The following is a 26,571-nucleotide window of genomic DNA, read 5'->3' as shown; positions in this document are numbered from 1 at the left end:
GAAAAATCAGCCAGTAGGCCTCGGCAGAGGGGTGTGGGCAACAGCAGCAGCATCGTGCAACAATTCGAACTCGAAGTTGCAGTCATATATTAGCACCGTTATCATCTAGCATCACTCGATTTTCTTCTGTACTGCACTACTCGAAATTTTGTAAATGCGATACAGAACAAAGCATAATGACAGTATCATCAAATGTGCTATTGTGCTGCATAAATTAAAGATTTATATTCTTATCTGGAGTCACACTAACTGCCAGGCTGGCCAATACTTAAGGATTCATTTGATCCAAATCTTAATTTCAATACTCTTGTATAATAGTTCATCTGATGAAACACTTTGACTACTTATTGAGAGTATTTTTACTGTGCTGAACCTGGAGCTGCATAAAAAGAAACTGAAAGGATCAGAAATTTGTATCATAAACTCTCCCCTCGTAATTTACGATAGAGTTCTGTGTTGAATTGAAAACTGAAAGACTATCAACGCAACAGTCAATCTACTGACTGTACCCTGTACTCTCCCTGTACCCTGCCACATTCTACTCAAAACTTCCAGGTCTCCTGTCTGGACACAAGGCATTTTGATAGAGCATTCTGATAATTTTTCTTTACCTGACGGACAGGCAGCAGGTTGATACCAAGACAAGTGACCATTAAAGTGTCTCCATCATTGAGAGCCCCAAGTCCAAGACTGCATGGTTCGGAAATGAAATGCAAGTATTCTAGCTGATTAGGCCTACCCTTGCATCAAACTCTTAAATTCGTTTTAGAGTCCATGGCCTACCTAACTGAATAACGGATTGATGTTGCATCGAAATCTGGTTCAAAATGACACCTTATGCCTATTTCTTATTAAAACCTTATGCCTATTTCTTATTAAATAAGACACTAGTACACCTAAATTTCAAGGCGTTTCTCATTGGTCTGAACAAGGCATTAAATCAGTCCGCTTTTATTGGTGCACCCAGTAACCCTAGTCAGGATATCTACAGCAAGATACTGTACCAGACTGCAATGGCATGACATGTCAAGAACGTGCACCTATTCGTCAACGAACATATGTACAATAGGAAGAATAAAATTTGATTAATCTACACACGTGGAGAGGTTTGAAGAATACGAGTTGAAAAACGAAAACATTGAGCTTACCAAATATGTACATCACACATCTTTCAACATCGACATTAAATATATCTTCTTAATCATCTAACAAATGTAAACGCAAAATACGTACAATTGATTTCTATCAAGCGGGGAGGGGGCACACTATGCGAATTTATTCGCACGATATCTGCAATTTCATATTTGCACTGAAATTTGCATGGTGCGTTCGCGTGGCAGCAGACAATTTTTGCACATCACAGATCGCACTGATTAAACTGATATTTCCACTGTAAATTGAACCGCGGTGAATATTTTCGCTTAGTGTGTCCGTGAGATGTAAATTTCGTTGCAAACCTCACCAATTGAGCCAATCGGTGACCACCTTTACTAGTGTTATTGACTCACTTTTCTGGACGCCATCATCTTAGGCATATTTGTCTAGAACAACAGGATTTGATTTAGCCTAACTTTTAGGCTTATAGAGGCTGCCGAAACTGGTGGTTTGTCCAACAAAATTACTGCAACGATTTAGATAAGCCAGCCATGTTTGAATACTCCATTTTGGTTGGTTCGGTCCAGTTAACCATGGATAAATCGTTTGCCCATCTTACCCAAACCGAGGCCATTACTGAACAAATGTGCCGATTGGAGCAATCGAGTCATACACCAGTTTAAAGATAACGCAATCATCGTTTTGTTCCAAACAAACCTCACTCTTAAGATCACATGACTATCATCTGCACCAAAGTCACTCACATCTGATCATATAGTGCATTCGCTTGGCACGGCAATTCAATTGTAGTGCAATTTGCCGGCAATTTTACATCGACGTTCTTTATTGTAGCTGATGAAAAACATTCACGAAAAAAAAGTTTGACTTTTATTGCTAGTACGCTTCCATTGTGTTACGTTATTTTAGGTTATAACGCCTGTGCAAAATATGAGAACCGAAAATAAGAGATTCGAAAAGTAGTCTCTTTTAGAATGCCACTTATTCTGAATATCGAGGAATGATATCGAGGCAAAGTGCACACATTCCATCAGTTCAATGGAATTCTAACATAATGCTGTTTCATATTTCAATCTCAACTTTGCCGCACTGTTAAGAGTATAAAAAATTAATCTATATCCACATGTTCGTATAATCACACATTTACATGTACATCAATTATGAAATTTACCACTGTATAAAACTTAAATGTAATATCGTCTCACATGAACACTTATTTCGTGATATGTACATGAGGCAGTTAGAGCCAATATGCAATTCAACAGATTTATGATATGTATACATTTCAACCTCTAGAAATCATCTCAATTGATGGCCTGATCCAATTTCAAACCTCTCTATATGATTAGAGACTACATTACTAATAATCCAAGATTGTCATCTACTTATTCAAAAGAATCCATTCGTAACAATACAAAAACATAATAATAATAGTTCAAACTATCACATTCGTTATCACTATAAGTAAACTCCACCACACACCTTTAGAATTTTCACTAAATCAGCTTCTGTCCTACATTACGATAAAACCTGGGCCCGGTTTTTATAGACTGGTATCAAGTTTAACCCGGGGGCTAACTCAATTGAAAATGAATTGAGGTAACCTCCTGGTTAAACATAATACCAGTCTATAAAACCTGCCCCTGATGCTTATGAACAACATCTTATATTATGGTTACCCAGAAACTGATATGATGCATATCTTACTTAACCAAAAACTGCGGGTCCCGATTCGTTTTACCTGAAAATTAGCGTAATGAACCAGAAAAAAATGAACAACGATCAAATCAAGTATTATCCGATCTATTCCAAAGGTTTCAGAGAGCCCCTGGACCCGGTTTCAAGAACAGGGGTTAACTCTTAATTCAAATTAGGTGATAATTCGAATAAGAAATGCCCATTTTCATATCAAAAGTGTGATACACCGAAAATCGACCCTGAAATATCAAGGACTGCTCATAGTATGTAATATCAGAGAACATTAAGGGAAATTAATAGTTCGATGGAAAAAAAAATAATTGCATCCCTTTTCTCAAACTATGAAAACAGTGGCCACAATTATGCTGTAAGCTTGTTGTTTCCTAGCGAGGCTCAGCATACTTCGGGTTAGTTGATTCAATGATTAAATCTGTTTCACAAACGAGAATTAGTGGAAAATTAACCAATTCGAATTATCTCTGAAGCATTATCTACGAATCTCTGAAGTCAATTCCAATTAGCTTCCCACAAAATGTATTAATTCTATAAGATGAACTAAGTTTCATTCATAAAATGCCTCCAGCGCTTAGTATCTTTATGTGATTAGAATTTTAGTGATACAGTAAAATTGAATTTTCTAATGAGATTTTCAAAATATTCTAAAAATTTATAGATCTAATAGTATTATATCTTCATTGCTGAAATTGCCAACTAATTCGAAATGTTTTCGTTGTTTGCCTAACAGCGCTGTAGCCCATTTTCATAGTATCTAAGTCGAATTAGCCAATTTAATCCTGCTCCATAGAAGCATTACATTTTCAAAATCAATTCCCATGTGTGAAACGGGCATCGAAAAACAAACTCAACATCTTTTAATTTGAATTAACCAATCAACCCGAATTAGGGGCTCAATCCCCGTTCGTGAAACCGGGCCCTGGGCTTGGATTTATTTTACTTTGTTTTACTCAATTCACAGTCAATTGAGTAAACCACCGCATTGAATGTATACTAATCAATGAAACCATTGAGCCAATCATCGGGGTAAGTGTATTTTTGATTAAAGCCGCGATCACACGAGCATTTTCGGCCCGGCCCAAATTTGGCCCGGAACAACTGTTCACACGGGTGCCAAATGGGCCCGGGCCAAATTTGGCCTGACCAAAAACGTCAGACCAGACCCGAGCCAAATTTTAGCACCACACAAATGATTGCGTTTGAATTGCAACGGGCACCGGAAATGATCCACTTCGCTTTGTTTGAGCATTGTTTAGTATCGAGTGAATGGTTTGCGTATGAACGCACTCTCTAATTAGGCACGGGCCAAATTGGCCCGAACCTGATCCGTGCCAATTTGGCCCGGGCCAAATTGTCTCTGTGTGATCGCGGCTGAAGTGTGTGGTGGCCTTTAGTCATTCTAAATCTCTGCAAGAACAAAATCAGGGGTGGATGCAGGAGCAAATTTTCTGTTTAACAAGATCCAACAATTTGAACAGCTACACAGTAATCGAAATCGAAGCAGTTTTTTAATACTATTATTCGTGCAACCAGATTTCTGATTTTCCCAGTAAACGAAGTACATGGAATTTTGCGAGTGTGGACACACTCTCCAAGCGTAGCGCTCAAAAGTATCACTGCTTAATTCAAAAACAATTCATAAAAACCAAACAACCCTTTAAAGAAATTATATCATTCCCATACTAGATGTATATCAATAATAGATCACAATCTGGTACCTTCGCAATCTTTTACAACAAGTAATCTTCAATTTTGATCACAAAATTCCATTCCAGGATTTGTTCCAAGCATTTGACAATGGAAAATGAAATCAGCTACAAAATTACGATATGACTTGAAAATTAAATAGATATATATATATGTATTTCTGAATTTTAAAATAACTTCGAGATGTTTTCACATATAAAAACTATGTGATCCACTTGAAAAAGGTTTTGCTAAAGGTTTTGCCACGTTATGCGGCATGCAATCAAAAAGAGTTGAGAAATTTTAAAATAAAACTTATCTGGCTTACAATGAAATAATTCTTAAAATTCATATTAGTCTTTTGTTCTTTTCTCAGGCCGATACCTTTTACCGATCAATCATTTCAAGGCATAAAGCAAATTCATATTGTAAGTACATCAAGAATGACAAGATTTAAATCCAGCACGTGCCTAATCTGAAAAAGTTTAAATTTCACTAGAAAGAGAGCCCTGTCTACGCTTGAGCTTTGTAATCAGTATTTATGCCTTTCTTTTAGATAACTGGCAATTCAAACAACATCTGGAATCCATCTCTCCTACCCGGAATTCTGCCAAAATCATATCAAACATTTTTGAGTCTAGTGTCATTTTTTCAAAATTATAAGAATATTTTTCCTAACATTCTGAAACTGTCCGTACTCCAAGTCATCGAAATAAAGGCCTTAGTTACATCAGGTGTGGATCCAGGGGTGGGTTCAGAAGGTTCAAATCCACCCTTTTTTCCCTTCTTTGTGCCGATGAAAAAAACAACTTGATCTGAATACCTTGTATCTACCAAGTGATTTTCACTTACAACGCCCTCAGATTGCATGAAAATGGCGCTTGCTTTGGATATTTGCGCTTCTTATTCATAGCGAACCCTTCTAAAATCCTAGATGCGCCGCTGCGCTGCTATAGTGTCAATGGAATAAGCTTCTTCCTGCATAGTACCAAGAGTCGTTACGGCTAAGTGTTAGACAGGGCTGCAATTCGGCTTGTCGAACGAGAAAATCTATTAAATAAAACAATCACGATTAACTACAGAAATTATAAACTTTTTCATTTAGATCCAACGCCACACCAAATACCTCTTATGTAACGAGTGTTGTATGTTTTGATTAACCGCGTACTCAAAGAGGTGGATCCGCGTTTAATTCTACGAGTTGAGTGAAAAATGGAGGCCATTCGAAAAATGAACTTTCATACCATATTTTCTCCAGAAATAAACTGAACTATCTCGAATTACATTCGCGTAAAAATCTACGTATTTTTCAGATGAATATTCCTGGAAAATATATATCTCAAAAGTGAGAGAAATTCTGAGGAGGAAACCTGCAGTAGAAATAGAAATGTACGCTCGAAGTAAACCGACCGCGTCCACAACTGGTATGGGACACTCAAATGAAAACCATAGATGAAACGCTCTGTCCGAGTTGAAAGATCATATAAAATCCCGCACTAGGAACTATAAGCATTCCTGAAAATGACTTCCTGGAATAATGGAAACGTCCATAAATATTAGCTCGTGGAAACATTTTACCCTTTTTTATTCTTAGTGCAAGATTTCATGCTCAAAAGGTTGATCATGTACATTTTAAAGAGTACGGGCAGACCTTCCAGAAAATAAGACTGCCTCCATTGATTCCTTTACCGGTAATGGATTGTAGAAGAAAGCTGAGGCCCTTTTTTCAATTACTTGGAGTACAGATTCTGTAAAAATTATCAAATCAGAAAAAAAATTTTTGGTCTTTCATGTTTTCATCACAATTTCTCAATAAATTTGTGTTTTGTTATGTCCGTCTTGATTTTCAATCTAGTAATTTGTAAATATTATTATGTTCATCTTAGTTTTCAAATGTGATTTGCAGAAAGTTTGCTAGTTTTTTTTCATTTCTCCCATCATTTGAATCACATTCATCACAATCCTTACTCATTTTTTCTGCAGTCTTTCTGAGGTTTTATATGGAAAATACTCAATAATAAAATTTAGAAATTTTTTTTAATCATTTCCTTCCATTTTAAAATGCCCACTAAAAAAAAAACTTTTGTTCGCCCTCTAATTTTTTTCTCAAAAAAAAACTCCAAGTAATAAAAAAATGGCATAAGCGTTACGAAATCGTCACAACGATGGTAAAGGTTTTTTTATAAGGAGGCAAGCATGTTTCCGAGAACTGCCTATTCACAATACTATCATATACGATGTTCTATATCTGATATTCTGTTGGACCGTCCTGGCTGTAACTACCTCGTGCTTGATGTCACATGTGTTGACTCCAATCGGTAGGAGACGTGCGTCGGTACTGATCGATAGTTCGTTGTAAATCGCGTTGGAATGTGTTTTGTCGGTAACGATCCATGTTGTCGGGGTCGTCGACCATCGCTTGGTCGCGATTGTTCGGATGACTGACAGTCGGACGAGGAATGCCGTTGTGAAAACTCGGTAAACCGCCGGCCAACTGCGGGTTTGAGCCTGTTTCGTCGAAGTTGTACAAACATTTTTCACTCTTGCTCTGCAAAATACAAAACCGACTTCATTTTGAGGTTAATCATTCGAAGTTTTTAAAGCCATCAACCACTGATGGTCGTTGAACACTGGGGTACTGACACGTATCAGCTATCCCCCCTTAGTGCTATTAAAATCAGGCATACTTGATCAAAATCAGTTCATTTTCGATTGTATGTGATCTAGATTTATAGCCTTCCAATCCATTACTAGGCAAGCTCAGATTTACTAGGATAAACTCAGCTCGATCAGGTTCATACGTTCGCTTGCCACAGTCGCATTGTTGGGTGGATATAAGGCAGAAATCATATTGTACCTTGACAGAAGTTGATTTTGACAACGCTTTTGACTTCATTAACACATTCAATCGCTTATTATCGCTTCATTAACACATTCAACAGTGTTTTCGGGTCAATACTCTGGACTGGATTCATTATAGCTGCTATGGCTGTGTACTTTTCAAATACCAATATCATGGATTTTAAACTATGATTTTTGCTTAAAAAAAATTGCACAACATTTAAGTTGATAATGTAAAAAGGAAACAGTAATTTTGAATAGATTTTTGTCCGTTGAATTGGGTAAGTGGTACATCGAGGGGTGTAAACAGCCCTCTAAATATTTCAAAATCAAAACGCTCATAAATCATTAATTCTAACCTACAAAATGATTCTGTAGTAACCCAGACTCCTGATTTACAGTAGTTCCATATCAGCTAATACCACTGCATCCCAAAACCCCATAACCATACTAATCCATCATAAGTTCATAAAGTTACGCCGAATATTTTCATCAATATAAATACATGTACGTAAGCATAGTATATATTTCAAAATTAGCGATGGCAAAATATATTTTGAGCAGGAGGGATATGATTTACATGAAAATGAGTCAAGAAATAAGGAACAAATTACTGGTAACGACAATGGCGAAAAGATGCATCATCCAAATGAAATGAAACGTTAGCAGTTTACCGAGACTAGTACGAGTCATGCATGTTGTTCAAGTGCAGCGTACAAATAAGGGCAAATCAACTTTAAGACCAATATTGAATTTGGAGATGTTTTATAATCACATCTCTATCTAGTCATCTAGCCAGACGGGGTCCATGCATTACCCACTGTAACTACCACCATGTTAACTAAAAACATAGGTTTTGCCTTACAAACATAAGAAAATTAGTTTGAAGACCACTGGCACCTATCTATAACAGAAATCTTATATTGGCATCTTGTAGAATTTTGATTAATGCTATATCATATTATAGTATTACCCACTTGCTCATTAGAGAAATTGAATAAATTTATTGCATTTGTGACACCGGTCAAGTATTTATGGTCTCTATTACATTAAATCTTTAGGTTGGCTAAATTCAGTAATGGCAATTATCGCAAAGGTTGATGACAGGCCAAATATCATATAATTGGTAATATGAAAAACTGCTTCTAGTCTTAATGAATATTTGGTAATAAAAATTGCAACATTTCAAATTATGTCACTTATATAGATTTACGCCATCAGGGTAATGGGTGATACCGACTGAAACTGGCTGAGTTCCCAGGGAATATTAAATTTCAGTATATGTTAGTTGTACCTTTATTGATCATGAAAATTTGTCTGATTCATCATCTCAGTGATATCTGAATAAGATGTTATATTTTCTATTTAGTGTGACAAAAATATTTTGACAAACATCAGAGTTTAACGGTTATCTATCTTAACGGTTGTATATAAGATATAGTAAGACACTAGCGTCATTAGTATCAATTCATTAAAAGGTATGGGCTGATGTAATTACACTAATTGAGAATAACTAGTTAACAATTTAGGTTAGCATCAACTGGTACTGTTCATGTATACCATCAAGAAAAGCCTGGACAGGTCTGTGTCTTTGCCTTTTGACTAAGATGATATCTCGACATTTAAAACTCCAATAATCCGCAACTCAGTTGTAATAGATCCGGAATTATCGAATAGATATTCCTTTGATCCAATTTCAATGTGAACTCTCAAACCATCAATCAAATGAATATCTATTTTGGTAATGGTGAGGTTTATTTCTATAACAGAATACAGTTCATCTATTCGATGCAGAATGCAACACCGCAACAGAAGTTAATATATATTATACAAATTCATGAATTGAGACCATGCAAAATAAGCAGCAAACTCTAGCCTAAAACACCATTCCCTATAGAATATGGCAGATATGTCGACTTAAGTTAATGAGGCAGAAACTCATGAAATTCAGGCCACTAAAAGCTTGCACAATGTGCATGAGAATGATATAATAAATGGATTTATGTTCTATCAATTCATTATGTTTAACGTTAGTGACTGGTATATAATAAACTCCTCGATCGAAGAGCATCAATTTCGATTAGAAAAATAAACACGCAAATATAATATATGAAAAATTGCACAACAGTTATTATTACTATGGACACTTGAAAGTCTTATTACATGCAGACAGAAAATATCAACTTTTCAGTTTTTTTTTACCTGGTTGTTAAATACATAATTTTATCCCCACACCTTCTGAAGGTAGAAAAATCATAAAAGCTATCACACACTCAAATTTCGTTCCGGAAACAAAAGCGACATTTTTTTCTAAAATTAGATAGAATTCACATCGAGCAGTTTTATATCGCATAAATCAAAATTAAAGAGATGAATCACTCAGGAAAAAAGGCAAATCGATACAACATAGGGCCAACAATAGTAGATGACGAAAAGGAAAAAAAAAACATTTTCAACTGTGGGCTGAAAACATGAAAAGAATTGATTCATGCTTCATTCAGATACATGAAAAACATCAATATGACATTCGATAGATTTTATAAGCAAAGCATTTGTTGATGATGAAATAAATGATATCACAGAGTGACAGGAATTCCACATTTTTTTTCATGATTTTCTCGAATGCATGGTTCTGTCGCAAAAAGGTTATATTCACTAATTACGCCCACCATTTATATGCTAGAGAAATAAATTGAAATTGCTGGAGAGATTATCTTTTTCGGTAGGGAACCAGTGCTGCTACATTAGCAACACTGAGATTCAAGTCAATTTTATGTCCTAAATTTGGGCCCAGTTCAGGTCAGATAAGAAAACTAGTCTCGCCAACGATGGCGTGTGACTAGTCGTTGTCAGTCACAAGTTGAGCATTGATCGGCGTTGCGGCTACTTGCAAATCATCACGCAATTTTCTCAGCAACCACCAGCGACGATCGCATCACAATGACCAATCTTTCTATGCACCCTTGAAATAGTAGGAAGCAAATAAATCGCTGGCGATCACAAGGGCATATAAGTCGTCGCTGCGGTCAAAATGAATCACTGGCAGTCACAAGGCCAACCTACTCCCGGCTTAATAGACTCACTTTTGAAGTATAGCTAGAAGCTTGAGGTGGATCAAAGATTTTTTGATCGCGAGCACAACAAAATTTGGGGTCAGAGTACCATGTAGGTACACACCACTGAATCTGCTACTGCGGTAAGCTTAATCCCCATTTGCAACAATTCAGTGTCCTTAAGTTCGTAATAATCGTAATCTTTCATATACTAGTATCCAGCCGTTGTTTCTCAAATAAGTTTTACGGGACCGTCACAATGTCAGGGAATCAGACTAAATCTTTCGAGGAAAACTAACTCCAAAATCTAATACACAACAACGATCACAGGCACTCGTAATATCTTAATAACGATTCAATAGTTACCTCTTTCGCATCGGCTCTCGCCTTCTCCATAGTTATCAACATGTGCAACTTTTTGTACACTTTTCGATTCGATATATTATCTCTATATTCAAACCGATTCATCACATAAACACCCTGATAAAAAGAAAGTAAAAGTAAAACATTAATAAGGATCAATCCCTGAGATCCTATATATTGTATTTTGTATACTGTACTGATATCTATGGTTCTGTAGCTTCTGGTCACCTGAAAAATTGTTTTGGTTCTTTAGGTATGTTATCGGGTGATTTTTGGTCACTTGTTTTATTGATTTAATCCTGTAAGCCTGTAATGCTGTGTTGATTATGGTGCAGGTTCAAACTTAAGTTAGACAGCCAAGTGTTATGATCCTGATATCGGGTAATATCAAGATATTCTCCTATTTAGATACTTTATAAGAATTTACTTATGGTAATTTTCTATTTGCTTGTAATTGATCGTGCATCCGTCTTTGTGACGTTTAAAATAAATGACTTAAATGATTTTTCCACCGAACACGGACTCTCTGTATTGGTATCAGTTGATCTAAACAACATTCCTCGTAGAGAATATGGACATTTACCCTGCTGGATCCAAGCCTGAACAAGAAAAACTATGTCGAAAGTATACTGACGCCTTGAAAAATAACAATTATATTGCTTAACATTATCTTCAATAAATGATATGACATAGATAATCTAATATTAAGGATCATTCTGATTTTGAATTGATAATTGAATTGACCAGCAACCAGTCTAGCTCCGGTATATTGATGACGTAGTGAACATCCTCTCAAAAACAATTATCAAAATTCTAAAAGATAGAATACGAGTTATGAAATATATTCGATTATGAAATAAACACCAACCAAGATTCACAATTGTAAGTTATTTTGAAACACCAATATTGATGACGTAAACAGAAACCCTTAAATAACGCATAGTAAAAGGGTATTAATGTATATAAACATTATTATTTTAACTGTTCTACGCATCAAAAAAACCATTTCGTATATGTCAATGCTATATAACAGTGATACTCAGATTCTAACCTAGGGTTTCTACCCCGAAAATCAACAACCCACTGATGCTACAGGTAATCTTATCGCTAGCGTTATTGTTATATTGTTACAACTACACTTGGAAATAAAAACCCTTTTTAAAATGGCTCATAGCATTTGACTTGAAACGGTTTTCTTTATGAAATTGTCGGTTTTTCTTTTATTACTATATAGACATTTCGTCACTTGTCCTTGGAAACCAATATTTAGACACTTTAAATCCAAGCATTTGGCACGAACAGTCAATCCAGGTGATCCGCAATTCAGATTAAGAACTAAATTCTATTTACCGATACATTTGATATCAAGTAAATTTAAAATAACACATGGATTGATTTCCTCCAAAAATCCTTGCTATATCCGATCTATATCTGGTTAACCCATTTAGTGAGCAGCTGAAATTGTTTAACTAGTTTTGTGAATACCTTAATATTATACTTGGAAGATTAAACGACAGTAGAAACATCAAAAAATGTCATACACCACTAATTTTCAATTGCCTGCTATGAAATACGCATAGGTTCCAATAATAGACTGTTCAATGCCCCCTAGTGAACATATACAGCGGCTAACAACTTTGAAACTCACCACAATGATAGAACTTTTCATGAACTACAACTTTGCAATTGATTGTAGTAACAAACTACCTGGACCACACAGCATGTAAATACTATCTTATTTCAATATTTGACGCCCTGGTGGAGCGAAAAAAAAACAATGGCTAATCCCAATACAGCGTCATGTTTTAAGATATGGCATAACTAGTGCTAACAATTATCAAATATCAACACTATAAGATAAAACCTGTTGATATTTTTTTTCATCTATGAATGAGGAGTTTAAGATGGCCACCGATTGCATAACAATCAACTGATCCAAATGTCATATATGTTAACTTAAAGAACCCTTTCGAAATTATGCCCATCTCAAATTTAGATGTTATGCCACAAATCATCAAAACTATAAGCCTTTCATTTCATTGTGTTGACCCAAGAAGCAGTGTCAAGTGTACACATGTCAAACCCAGGTAAAACCTGGGTTGAGGGCCTAGCACCAGCCACAATCATACAAGCATCTTTGATCAGGGTCAAATCTAGCCCAACCAAAAACGCTGGATCCAGCCCATGCCAAATTCTAGCATAGCTCAAATCATTTCATGCGAATGAATGTTTACTGGTTCTGGAAGTGACTCCCCTCACTTGCCACAGTATCGTTTTGATAAAATTTTTGATAACAAGTAAGTGATTTACTTATGTAAATATACCCTCTAATCAAAGCATGGGCAAAATTTGACTCAGGACAAATCGTCTCTGGATGATCGCTCAGTTGTTAATTTCGTCAAAATGTATTTCCACGCAAGAAAGGAGATGCTACTTACGAGATAGAGCGCCATAATGCACCCCAGTAGAAATCCTGCCAGCACATCTTTCCAGTCATTACGATTCGTACCGATCAGCGTGAGTCCACGAACGACCGAACACATGACAAACGTCACACAGAAAAATGGAATGGTAATCGTTTTACCGTGCGACCTCGTGACACCATGGAGATAAACCTTGAGCAGTAAGAAGTGAAAACATTGAGATAATTAGCGCCGAGGGGGGCAGGGGGAAAGGGCAATTCATGAATGAAATCTTGTTCATGTTTTATGACTAGTGGGAAACTCTAATTCTGAATTAACCTCAGAGATAATTCAAATTAGTTGAGTTTTCATTAATTCTCGTTTGTGAAACAGATTTAATCATCGAATTAACTAGCCCAAACTAATAACCACTTATCTATCAGTTTCTTTTGGTTACATTCAAGATTTGAACAAAAGATTGATATCATAAGTAATTACAAATAACGTGGTTTACTTACCGACAGATAAATAGAGGCAAAGGCAGTAATGGCTGTCTGTAAGGAAGGGAAGGACATTCTGAAATCAATGAAAAAAATTATATTGGACCTGTTAAAAGTTGAGCATCAATAAAAATCTTTTAACCAATACATAAGTTAACGTGGATGCCACGTTGGACTCTATCAGTATATAGAATTTCTGACATGTAATAACGGCTTCTGTATTCTGTGTCTGTTATCAATAAACGGCATATTTGGCAATTATTCCACTGTAAAACAACCCCTGGTGAACATATACGGAAACCAATGGGGCTAAAAATTGCGTTTATGATCTACATGATTATCCCTAATAGAAAGTTTTATATACCCGTATAATCTATACTGAATGTCCTTTACAAAGTTTTCTTTCACTCAAAAATATCATTTTGTTTCTGGACATTTTCATCATTTCTTTGGACATAGCCAACTTGGCTCGTTCAGTGTTCTTCTCTACTAATTTCCGATTGTGTGATCTTTCATTTTGTTCTTAATAGAACAAACAAAATCTTGAATTTGGAATTGAGGGCGGGGAGACCAAGCAACGTCAACCAAATATTCAACATCGTGAGCAGCTCTCTCAATGTTTTCATCGCTACATGTCGTTCCTGGGAAACTTGAAGTACACATACGATCTAGAAAAGAATTGGGGAAAAAACACCCTACATGTTTATACACATGAAACACAATTTTCTGAGAGAGTACCTGGCATCTCGAAGAATTGTTTTGTCTGTTTCACCGCAGTTATCCACTGTGTACAGCTTACCCGCTTGACACGGCGCGTTGAGTTTGCAAATGTCAAGAAAGTTTGGACGTAATCCGCCGAGTAAAAGTTTTATAGAATCACAAACGATCATTGTCAAAAAAGCACCGAAGGCGAACATTCCTGCAACAAATAAATGCATTGTTTAGGATCCATCAAAATGTTTCGTGCACATAAATCCCATTAATATATCATTGAATTTCTAATTCAATTATAAGTAGCTCGCTCGAAAAGATTGAGAATTAAATGTTTTCACAACATTTCCTTGAAATACCGGGTATGAACAAGAATGTTCATATCTCATCATTTGGTCAGCTTGAGTTGCAGTAGACACATAAAACAGGGGTCCGAGACCACCACCAGGTGAAATGATTGACAATCCGACAATTTCGATATTCAACATCCCCTGGCGAAGGAATACATAAACGAATAACATTGAAATTCAATACAATCATAAGTGAACATATCATGAGCCACAAATTTGCAACGAAGACTCAATGTTTGACTGTTCGATGTTTGAATGGGGCGATCGAGGATTCTACACGTGGCAAGCAACCACCACGCTTGCTTATGAGCATTCAGACAAAAATGCCAATTTCTCTCTGATTTAATGAAAATCTATCCACATAAATTCTACGAAGAAAAATTGCGTTCCAATTAAATGAACTCTTAAGATCAATCAAAATTTCTCAAGGGACACGATTTGCCTAAAGTTTTATGTGGGAGGCTTAATGAATAGATGAAAATGCTAGAAATGAATTAAATCTTAAATGAGTTATCGTATTGATACACACGCCAGCTAGCAAGATAGTTGGTGGCATAAGGTCCTCATTGATTGTAATTACAAAACATGCATAGGTACCAATATGAATGGTAATACCCATTAGTGAAATGGAATTTCACTAATCAACACCTCCCAATGACCTTGAAACTCATCACAAGCAAAATCCTGTTGGTATTTTCCTCAAAACCTTTTTCCATCTAAGAACGAAGACTGTTTAGATTAAGATGGTTGTCTCACGTAACAACAAAGAGAAAACCTGTGAATTCAGAATTCAAAAATGACCTTCTTTATACCAAAAAGGTTAGAGGGGGGCCATCTTGTGTTCGATTGACCAAACTTTAAATTCACAATTTTTAAGACAATGGGTCCATGGAGGATACATATAAAACATTCAAAATTACCCTTCAAAACCTCAAAAACATGCAAAACGTACTGATTTTGGCGAACAACAATGTCCGCCAATCGGCCTTCTTGATCCTGAGTGGGGCCATCTTAATTACAATCGAGCACCTTGCTTTCGATAAAGCAGTACGTAGATTGATTTGCACAATATGATCTATTAACATTGCGTCTCTCATCTTGATTAACATCATTGAAAGATGAGTAATACTCATGAGCTTTGAGAGCAAGTCTCAAGTGTCAGCAGGGTTCTTAATAAAAACTGATTGCTTGCTCAGACAACAACCGCTCTCGACTAGCAGCCTACTTAGATGCCACATTCTCTGAAATGTATTTTTCATTCAGTCCATTGCAGCATATCATAGACATTGCCATTTGCCATTCGAAACATTTTGAAACGGCTTTTGGTTGGTTGAACATGATATTGATTGATCATCTTAAATTATTGAACAATCTCATCTTGTAGAATTATGTAGACATCACAATCGTGATCAATACGGCAGTGACCATTTATTGAAAGACTTGATGTAAGTCTCTCCCAATATCAAGAGTAAAGTCGTTAAAATGATTTTAACTTAATCTCATCATAATTATTGAATCATCTCAATCACCTACTTAACATTGCAATTTGATATTATGTACATAGGACATGTCAAATTGTCCTAGCCCTATAGAAGCATGTAATTCCTGAATGGCAACTTTCAACATCGCCATTGCACCCTACAAAAGCCTTCGAGTGCCAAGGCCCTGATTGAGTGGTGAATAGAATATCTACACTTCTTACCGACAATTCTGATACACCTTCGCCACAGGTGTGGCACAGACATATTGCAACATATATCCACTTGAAATTCCTTTGGTTTCTGTCGATTCAAGGCCCAAACGACTACTTCGCATATCAACATCTGAAACAATCAATTGAAAATTGCAATGGTCCAAAGTCATATAATAGTATATAATAGTCATTGTTAATATAAACAAGCAAAATGCCTAGCTAGTGTCCCCCATTGCTATGGCATAGATATAAAAAACGATACAAAAGATGATGTGAGAAAAGATACATGTTTGCAAAGATATATTTAGGTTGACTTGATGAAAGGGCAGAAAACGTTTTGATTCCTGAATAAGTAAATGTAGTTTCATCGTGGACCTTACTTCCAAGGCCAGTCAGCCATCTTGAAAGGTCGAACCACCAAAATCAATAGGGTTCTTCCCTACATGATCCCAATATCTCACCAAACTTCAAAAGATTTTTGATTAGTCAGTTCAGCCTGTATCCCGCTCAGTAGAATTGTTGGCTTGTAGCTATCTTATAGAACAAAGAAGGCCACCAGTCAGCCATCTTGAAAGGTTGAACCTCCAAAATCAATGGTTTTCTTTCCGCACATGGGCAACATTTCATAAAATCTCAAAAGATCCTATCTATTGATTTAGCCTGCATCTTGTACAATGTTTGCTGAAGTAGCTATTTTGTTAGCCATCTTGAAAGGTGGAACCTCCAAAATCAATAAAGAGTTCTTCTCTACATTAACTGAAATCATGTAATCAAATTTCATCCACTGGTTCAGTCTGTATCCAGCTCACAAGGATGTTTTCCTGGATAGCTATTCCAAAAAACAGGCAAGGTCACCAGTCAGCCATCAAGAAAGGTGGAACCTCCAAAATCAATTATAAGGTTCTTCCTTACATGATACATCATGTCTTAAAGTTTCAAAAGATTCTATCCACTGGTTCAGTCTGTTTCCTGCTTACAACGTTGTTTTTTTTAATAGATATTTAAAAGAACAAAGGAGGCCACCAGTTAGCCATCTAAATAGGTCAAACCTCCAAAATCAATAAGAGTTGTTCAGTCCATATCCTGTCCATTTTAAAGACCAAATACGGCCACTAGTCAGCCAACTTGAAAGGCGGAAACTCCAAAATCAATTCCTTCCTACGTGATCTGACATCTTAAACAATTTAAAAAGATTCCATCCACTGTTTCAACCTGAATCCTACTGACAAGAAATGCATGGTAAAGTAAAGTCCCTGAAGAGCGACGGAGACAACTATTAAACATCTGAAAATTGCTTAAAAAGATAAATGAGTTGAAAATATAGATCCAATGTACCCAATTCTTATATACTGGTAATCAATATTTTTTGTCTAATCAAAATTTGATCTACAATTTTCTTTTAGGCTATGTAGAAATCAACCCAATAGAGAATTACCGAGTAAACTGTACTTACAATAAATGGTGGAATACAAAATGTAAGAACCAAAAGCAATTCCAAATTCAGGTTGCCATTCAGAAAGAAATTCTCGTAACCGGTAACAGTTGTAGCAAATGGGTTCAACGTGGCAGGCACACACTCAAATCTTGTATTCCGAACAGGAAATATTTGTCCCCATCTGAAAGCAATGATGAAGGAATCCAGACTATTAGTCAATTAGATTTTTTAGAAAAATCAATTACACGAAAACTCACAAACTATTAGTGAAATAGTAAACAATTTAATTATTTGAAAAATCAAGCGAATGGGCAATTTTTTGGTTGCCAGGTGGGAAACAACAGAAGGCTTAGCTAAGGCAGATTCAGGACGTCTTAAAAAAGATTTTGTACAGCCCTCTTAATTGCAAGTATCCCTTGTCAAAAATTGCACAATATTATCAAGAAAAAATTCTGTAATGAGCCATTTTTATTAAATGAAGGCGCAATTCCAAAATCAACAAGTTTTTTTCGCAAATAACAATTTTTTACGTGTTTATTTGGTGGCATACACCTTCTATTTTTAGTAACAATAATAATGACAATTTATACATTTATGTAGCGCAGAACTAATAATCTCCGAATTTTGCAGCATAAGAAAAACAATTACACTCAAAAAGGTCCGTGCCACTTGAGTCATAATATGCTAGTCTAAGGCTAAGAAATAATACCTCGTTCCTCCTAATCGATAGGTCATTTTGTAAAATGCAATAACATTTGTAATCAGTTCTTTTCTATAGCTGCCTGTTATGGTTAGCTCGATCATGATTTTTTTTTAAAGTAATGCACAGGGTCGATGGGCAGCCAAGTGGGCCAACATCTAAGCTCAGCAAAAAAATGAGAAACAAGGTATGAAAATCGTTTTAGGCTTAAGTGAGTTTTGAAGATTATATTCAAAAATTTTTTCAACAGGAATAGAATTCCGCGGAGCCGGTGCAACTCTGCTTTGATTTTTTACCTGAGAAAATATTCCAGAACGATAAGTCCTCCGAGAAGTAGTAAATCGGTGAACACGCTCAATACGGCCAGACATCGCGGCGTCCGTCGCACGTGCACGTGCGTTCCTTTGTCGGATTTCTCCGAAGTTTCCGACGTGATCCAGTGGTCATCTTTCACTCGTTCGGTCAATTCGATGCGATCGAAACTATCTCGCCGAGATCCATAGGCAGAATACGTTGCCATGGAATCTAACAAACTGTCCGTGCCCTGAAATTCAGACGAACGTACATGAAATTTTAGACGATGATAAATTTCACGCAAGAAACTGCGATGACGTGGCTGAACGATACCTTTTTCTTGTATCTAAATTTCAGCATAATGTATTCGAGGAGTAATAGAAAACTCAAAATGCTCATTATCGAAACTACAATAATGTCTTATGCTTAGAAACTACAAAGCCAAGCGCAATATCACCCTGAGTATATGAGCATTATCCACATCATATTTTAAATTCCTTCTCAAAAAATAAGTCTGCATTTGGTAGAAATGATCCATGAAAACTGTACTTCGATTTCAACCTCATGGAATATCAGCCTGTATTTCAATTAACTGTTTCTCGCTTTTGGAACTATGCACAATCACAAAACAGACCAGGAAAGCATTTTCTAGTGCTGTTTGAATGCTAGTCTTCCGCTCTCTTTACTCTCCTTCTCTCCATGTGTCTGCGTAACATGCTTAGATTATATCTGGCATTAGCCACACCTGGGAGCTGTAATCTTGTCCGTAACTTTTTTTAAAGAGGTACAAGTTCCCTTGAAACCACTCAAGGCCAATAGAAACATCCTAAGCACCTGCAACCATATCTGTCTAAGCTACTAAGTTTGTAAGTAGTTTAATTAGATTTCAGGAGTTATGTATGTCTGACTGTAGGGTTAAACAAATTGATACCGATTAAATTTCAACCCACTGCTAGGCAACTAAAAAATGAACATTATCTGAATTCAATTGAGAATTTGAGATGATCGCCTACGAAATTATGCAACAAGAATCACACATGCAAATAATTTGCCACCAAATACATTCCTTTATCTTCGAAAAACTTACCGGTGATTTTCTAAACCTAGCAATTCGGACGATATAAACCAAAACACCCGTCATTCAAAAATCTCGAAACCTGAACGCGTTCTTTAGATTACGCTGAACATGTAATATCGAAATATACAGTTCCGATATATACACTTAGAACATATAACTGGCGTTCGAACAACGATCACTCGACTTACAACATGCACACACTCAACATAGAAAACTCCTTAATGATGAGTGCTTGACATGCTGAAAGAAATGGAGCGTTACCTAAAATTTTATGTTCAAAACTTAAAACAAAGAAAAGAGACGTAATTTCGCTTTATCACCAATTAAACTCACCACGCCCTCTGGCAGGATAACTGGGTTTTTAGAATCTTGAAATAGGGATGGACCCGTTATCTATTTAATTGGTAGATTTCATTTTGTTTTTTTCTTTTTATTTGGTGTCCCTTTCAAACCCATCCCACCTGCCGGGAGCGAAACAGGGGTTTTGATTTTGAAATCGGAAATCACAGATATAGTTGTGTGATCAGCAGACAAAATTACAGAATTTTTGTTGCGCCTTCCCTATGTATTGTAATGAGCAAAATGAGCCACAATTTCGCTTTTAAGTGCTTGATAATTTTTCCAACCACAAGACTAATTTTCCAGGTTCTGCCTGACAAATAATCGATACAGTACAATATCATGGCACCTGCAAACTGTACAAGTGCTTAATGTACTCCAGTTTGATTTTGAAATCGGAAATCGACGTACAGATATAGTTTTGTGATCAGCGGTCAAAATTACAGAATAACAGAATTTTTTGTCGCGCGTGCCCTACGTATTCTAGTGAGCGACAATTTGGCTTTCCAACCACAAGACTATAATTTTCCAGGTTCCGCCCGACGGATAATCGATACAGTACACTATTATGGCACCTGTACAAGTGCTTATCGTCACTCCGATTACCGGTACAAATAGGGCTCCCGTGTAATATCGTTTGATATGGATACTTGTTATGAATTGCAGAGGTGTATATACAAAATTCAGTTGTCGAGTCCATGGAACATAGCTGAATGCCAATTAACGCAATTCACACCCGCCCAATTATCCTTATTGCAAACCGCAAGGAACATAAACCCAAAATATGTAAGGTTTTTTTTTGTTTGAAATGTTTTGATGATTTGGTTCGCCTGCTAGCGATGTAAAAAGTAGAAATTGTGCCAAACGATATAAAAACCGAAGTGATTTTGATCAGTGATGTGGTCCACTCGTTGTCACTGAATTTGTTATTGTGTATCAGTGTTTCTTGTTTAACTTTCGACAACGCACACAGCGATCGAAACAAGTGTTGGTTCGCGTTGGTGTAACGAAAAAAACATCAAAACACTGTATAACTTGAAAGAAACATCAAAACACTGTATTCTGTATAACTTGTATTTCTATGTGTATATAACTATATGTATTTCTATAAGTAAAATTGATACAACATTCATGTAAACACAGCATTCGCTGCTATGTTATTTTGTATATTGTATTTTTCACTCACATTGTCTAAATTTTAGACCCTGAGCTTGACAAATAAACTGAAAATGCACACAATCATGGAACAAGCCAGAAAAAAGTTTCTGTCTCGAGTTCATAGCCGCGAACACACGAGCACTTTTGGCCCGGGTCATGTATGGCGCGACCAAAAATGTTGTACCAGGCCCGAGCCAAATTTCAGTATGGGGCAAATCACTGTGTATGAATTGCAACTGGTTCCGGAAGTGACTCACTTCGCTTTGTTTAAACATTGTCTAGTACTGAGTGAGAGATTTACATGTGCATGCGCTCTCTAATTAGCCATGGGCCAAAGGTGACTCGGGCCTGATCCGTGCCAATTTGGTCAGGGCCAAATGTGACTCGGGCCTGATCCGTGCCAGTTTGGTCCGGGCCAAATCCTCTCCGTATGATTGCGGGTTGTGTCCAGCAGTATGCACTAGGCTCGCCTGACATTGCCAACACATAAAATCAACCGAGGGCGATGATATAATATAGAATTAAACTAAATTGTATCAGTTTTTACTTTCGTCAATATTTAGACACCCAATAATGAAAATCTCGAGAAAGATAATGTAAGTCAGTCATCGTAAGTATCATCATATTTCCACCTTGATCGGACGGGGATCGTGTCGCCTCTCCATTCCTGACTAGACAAGAGAAAGTGCGCGAAATGACCATAAACCAGACACTTTGTCAACACGATTGTTATAGCATTACAGCACTCATCTCTGCCGCGCCGATATTAACAGGAGGCAAGTAACGCTTTATGACACAGGATGCAAATGGAAAACTTCAAATGCGTAACGACTATGAATAGAATGTATAAGGTAGCGTGTCGATATACTATTACGTCCAACAAGCATGTAACTGTCTGAAGTAATGCCATGAAAGGAAAGAAAATATTCTTCCAACCATCTCTACACGACAGATGGATGAAATACGATTTGTCGCCAAAGATATTAATGAATGCGCATTGGGCATGTAAGATAACGAATTTCAAAGGAAGGAAAAAATAATTGGTAGTACATGATGAAACAAAGATTTGTTACTAGAAAGTGGCTGAACGTTACATATGTCACCCAGATAAGTTAAGAGTTATGAATTGAATGGTGGACAAACATCCGCTACACCAATAGAGTTTTTCAAGAAATCTAAAAAATTGCTTAGAAGAAAGTGAAAATATCTGCCTTAGGGGCAGTTTTGGAAGGGTGAGAAAGTTAATTTTGATTTTATGGTACTAGGCCTCATACCTCACCTGTACCCAGTTTCAAGAAAATCGCATATCGTTTGTAGCGCAACAAGACATTTCAAATGTTTGCTGTGGCAGCCATATTGGAAAAATATTGGAGAAACCTGATTTTCAATGACTGCAATTCGTGCAACTACCCCATTATACCTACCAATTTTCAAGAAAATATTGCATGTCATTATGTAGTGCATAGAGCACTAGCAAGAAATTAAAAATGTCCACCTTGGTGGCCATATTGGACGAGGGAGAAACTTGATCAGTGGACCTACACATTATCTTCTTAATCTACGAAGCTCTTTGATTCTTTCATATACAATTATGTGCAAATGATTTATGAACAAATTGGAACGGAAACCGGAATTTACGACTTCTTACGATTCATTGGATTTCAAGAATCTACCGGTTCCAAATCCTAGTCTCCTGATTCTGATTGTTCATTCCGCGCATTGGATCTCGCATAGAACAACCAGCTCTGTATGATGTATTTATGACATAAACTTCCACCTCGGAAATGAACAGCGAAACCATTCATCAAGTGTCAAAGATATTCCTAATATCTATTCCATGAATGTTCCCCGAAACGGTGGATTCTTAATACACTTGTCCAGTCTGTTGTGTCACATCAAACTGTATCATTTAGACAGAAAAACAAATTCTTAAAAATCAAATAAACTCTCCAATAATCGATACTGAGGCCTTTTTTAAAAGTTTTGTGAGGTTTATCACTATGTCAAATATGGTTAGGAGACTAATCTTGCATTCATTTTTGATTCATGCCCCGAAAAATCCAACTAAAATTTTCAAAATGTGGTAAGAAAATCTGAACATATGCCAGGACACCACCCAACAGCCACATAACTGTTCCACAGCATAATTACAGCGACAACATTTGCGATGTATCCTAAGACAATGCCATCAAATACCAAGCCTGTAAGTTAGACCCTGAAGATGGCCTCTGATTTGTCATTGAACACAGCCCTCATTCATTTGTTTTAAGTGAGCCAAGATATTCCTAACCTATGATGAAATATACCAACGGTATTTAGATTGATACGATGAATGATTTTATTTGGCTGGATTCTGGTGACCCGAATCAACCACTCCCAGTGAGATTATTCACTTTTTGAGTTATTCCGCCAATGAGCTTATCAGCGAGCACGATCAATACGCAGGTCCTCCTTGTGAAAGGACAATAAAAGACCACCCTAAGCATATGCACTTTGGTCACAAAATACCAGGCCCTAGATGTAAGTTATGAGGAAATGTGCCATTAAGGTGTCTGTTACACAGCAGTATCAACACGCTTGAAGGTGCATCGTTCACCATTAGCCGGGTCATCAAGAAGACGTTTCAAAGAAACTGGTGGCACATGCGACCCTAGCACCTGTGATGATCGACTACACCGGACCGCAATCACAACCTAACCAGACTGCTGAACATAATGAACGTTAAAAAAAATTAAGAAAACACTGAATGTAATGGTCCCATATATGAAAATAGGCAAAGTATACTGTATCATAAATGTAATATAGAAAAATATAGCTGCAAAGCAGCGATAAAGGGTTTCTGGAAATTGGCTCAAGTTATCATGGTATCAGTGAGTGTGTATCGTTAATTGGTAGCTACATATACATTTTCATGGATATTGACCAGCCTGTTATTGATGTACATACTCTGATATATATTCGCCCCTACTGAGGAAAGAGTAAAAAATAGCCTGTGACATCAAAAATAGCTCGATTCATTCTTTGTTTTTTTTTGTTGGTTTTATTACCCCCAGCCTATGAGTTGAATCAGTAATCTCTCCCGCAGGCCCATACCAAAAGGGGAAAGTAAACGAACCCCGTAAAATTTAGTCTGCCCTTCAGGTCAAGATTTTTCAAAATTTGGATATAATTTTAATGTTTTGTTTTTTTGGAAAATGATTAGTAATCAATTCTCAAATGATTTATGCAGGTCCTCAGATTTTTTCTATAAAAGGGACGTTGTTTAACATTAGTTTGTGAAATCAATCATATTCGATCTGTCCTTTTCAAAAAAAGGAAAAGTGCCCCTTTTCACGGTGCCATTTTTCCTGCCCCCTCAAAAAAGCTCAGCACAAGCCAAAGCTGCTACTAGTGCTTGGGAGTGATCTATCAGGCCAGGTGGAATGAGGATAAGTATCTTGTCACGAGAAAATTGGAAATATACGGCGTTCGAAGCCTTAACATTCGACAACCTTAACATTTCATTCAAGTTTCTACCATCCAGTATTCAGGAATCCTCATCTGTCGATGCTTTTAAGCGAAACCTCGAAACATCTTTTTAGGAAAGCTGTTTTAATATTCTTTAAATCCCAACTGTATTTTAATAATTCTATGATTTCATGTATTACTATTGTAAAGCACTATGACCGTCTTATATAGCTCTATATAAACAAATAAATTTTTATTATTATTACTATGATCATTACAATCATTACTATAAGTTTCATTCTAAACGCACCCCTGGCCTGTTAGACATACATACATCAGTAATGAATCTTGAAACATAAAACACTGACCTTTTTCTTAAACATCTAGCCAAGAAAATGCTGTACTCCAGAGTACATTATCTAAAACTGCAACTAATCCTTTGATGATCTCGATCCGGCTAATGCGCGAGCCGTCATTATCATTCCATTAATCAGATATCGTCTATACAAACAAAGCTTGTAAACAAACTGAAAATCCCGACGACATTCGAGCTATTCGCTTTCGAAAAATAAATATTAGAAAAAAAATTGGCTTTTATGCAACTATATTTATACTATTCTTAAGCCAGGCGCGTGTCGGTATATCGACTAATTCGTATATGCACGAGCCTCGCGAGCTTTTCGGCATCTATCCCCACTCGTAAATATTCAGAATATATCGGCAGTCAGTCCGTTCATATAGTCGGAGTCCAGCTGCTACAGTCAGGGGGTTTATTAACATTCATTCCACCCGTAGCATTAATGACACAGTCATTGTCACATCTGTATTAATGCATCGTTTATACTACATGCTCCTGATGTTGGCTGTTCGTTCGTGTGCAACATAAAATCGATACGATAAATAATTCAATACCTACGACACGATAGTTTGACTAATTTTTTGCGAGAAAAATAATTCATTGTCGTTGATCCGCCCCAGCAAATATCCCCCGGTTGAAATCCCCCTAAATTTGATTTCTCAAACAAGTTCAACAAACTGTATCAATATATTCTTATGTTGTTGAAAAACCTAGATAGATTTCAAAATTCTTAAATTCTCCATGCTGTTTGTTTCATTATTCACCTCGGATAATCTGTGACTATTAGCAAGCTTCGTGCATCGAAAATAACATTATCCTAGTTTTAAAAATATCTACATTTACATCATAAAAACTAGAAGATACTTTTTGAATACATATTTACATAATGTAAATATGTATTCAAAAAGTATCTTCTAGGTTTTATCAAAGTTTTAGACTCTTGTTTGATCTAGTTTGTCTGATTGACGTAACTGAATTTGAGGGAATTTTTACCACGGGATATTTTTGCCTAGAGGTGATATTTACCTACATTCTATCATAACTCTATAAGTTTGGCTCGATCCTTCAGAGAAAGCGATTTTCCCAGTATTCTATCAAGGTTGCTTCACAATGCAAAATGAAAAAGCGATTAAAGAGTGTTGAAAAGTTGGTAATGTACATATACCCTTTTTCGCTTATTCTCATGCAGTGGTATCTGTCACGTTCAGCTCTTCAGCGCTAGAATAGCTGAATTGCTGCAAAATTCAGTTTGTCTCAAATTTTCTTAAGACATTTGTTGCCAATAAACTTTCCTAATGAAAGAAATTGAAATAAATCCATCAATTGTCTAGAGGCTT

At 36.4% G+C, this 26,571-nt stretch overlaps 1 protein-coding gene across 1 annotated transcript; it reads right to left on the bottom strand.

Annotated features, from left to right (window-relative positions):
- Positions 1 to 6,392: 6,392 nt before the first annotated feature.
- Positions 6,393 to 25,537, bottom strand: LOC141898997 (phospholipid phosphatase-related protein type 5-like). The gene is made up of 10 exons (XM_074785145.1): positions 25,245 to 25,537; positions 18,857 to 19,104; positions 17,879 to 18,041; positions 16,435 to 16,555; positions 14,410 to 14,590; positions 13,690 to 13,747; positions 13,208 to 13,384; positions 10,773 to 10,886; positions 9,583 to 9,591; positions 6,393 to 7,060 (listed from the first exon to the last, which is right to left on the bottom strand). Exons 1-10 carry the CDS (start codon positions 25,257 to 25,259, stop codon positions 6,809 to 6,811), a joined length of 1,338 nt encoding a protein of 445 aa, XP_074641246.1. The 5' UTR covers positions 25,260 to 25,537; the 3' UTR covers positions 6,393 to 6,808.
- Positions 25,538 to 26,571: the final 1,034 nt, after the last annotated feature.

Source organism: Tubulanus polymorphus, chromosome 2 (genome assembly GCF_964204645.1).
Source record: "Tubulanus polymorphus chromosome 2, tnTubPoly1.2, whole genome shotgun sequence".
Lineage (NCBI taxonomy): Eukaryota > Metazoa > Nemertea > Palaeonemertea > Tubulaniformes > Tubulanidae > Tubulanus > Tubulanus polymorphus.
Note: the sequence above shows the minus strand (reverse complement) of the source record. Positions and strands in the feature narration are given on the sequence as shown.

Bases quoted from the DNA above. Each gene is read 5' to 3' on its own strand.
- LOC141898997 (XM_074785145.1), bottom strand. The intron at 13,748-14,409 runs GTACTCTCTCAG...CATTGATTTCAG, and splicing joins ACAATTCTTCGAGATGCCAG to AATGTCCTTCCCTTCCTTAC. The intron at 10,887-13,207 runs GTAAGTAGCATC...TCTTTTTATCAG, and splicing joins GCATTATGGCGCTCTATCTC to GGTGTTTATGTGATGAATCG.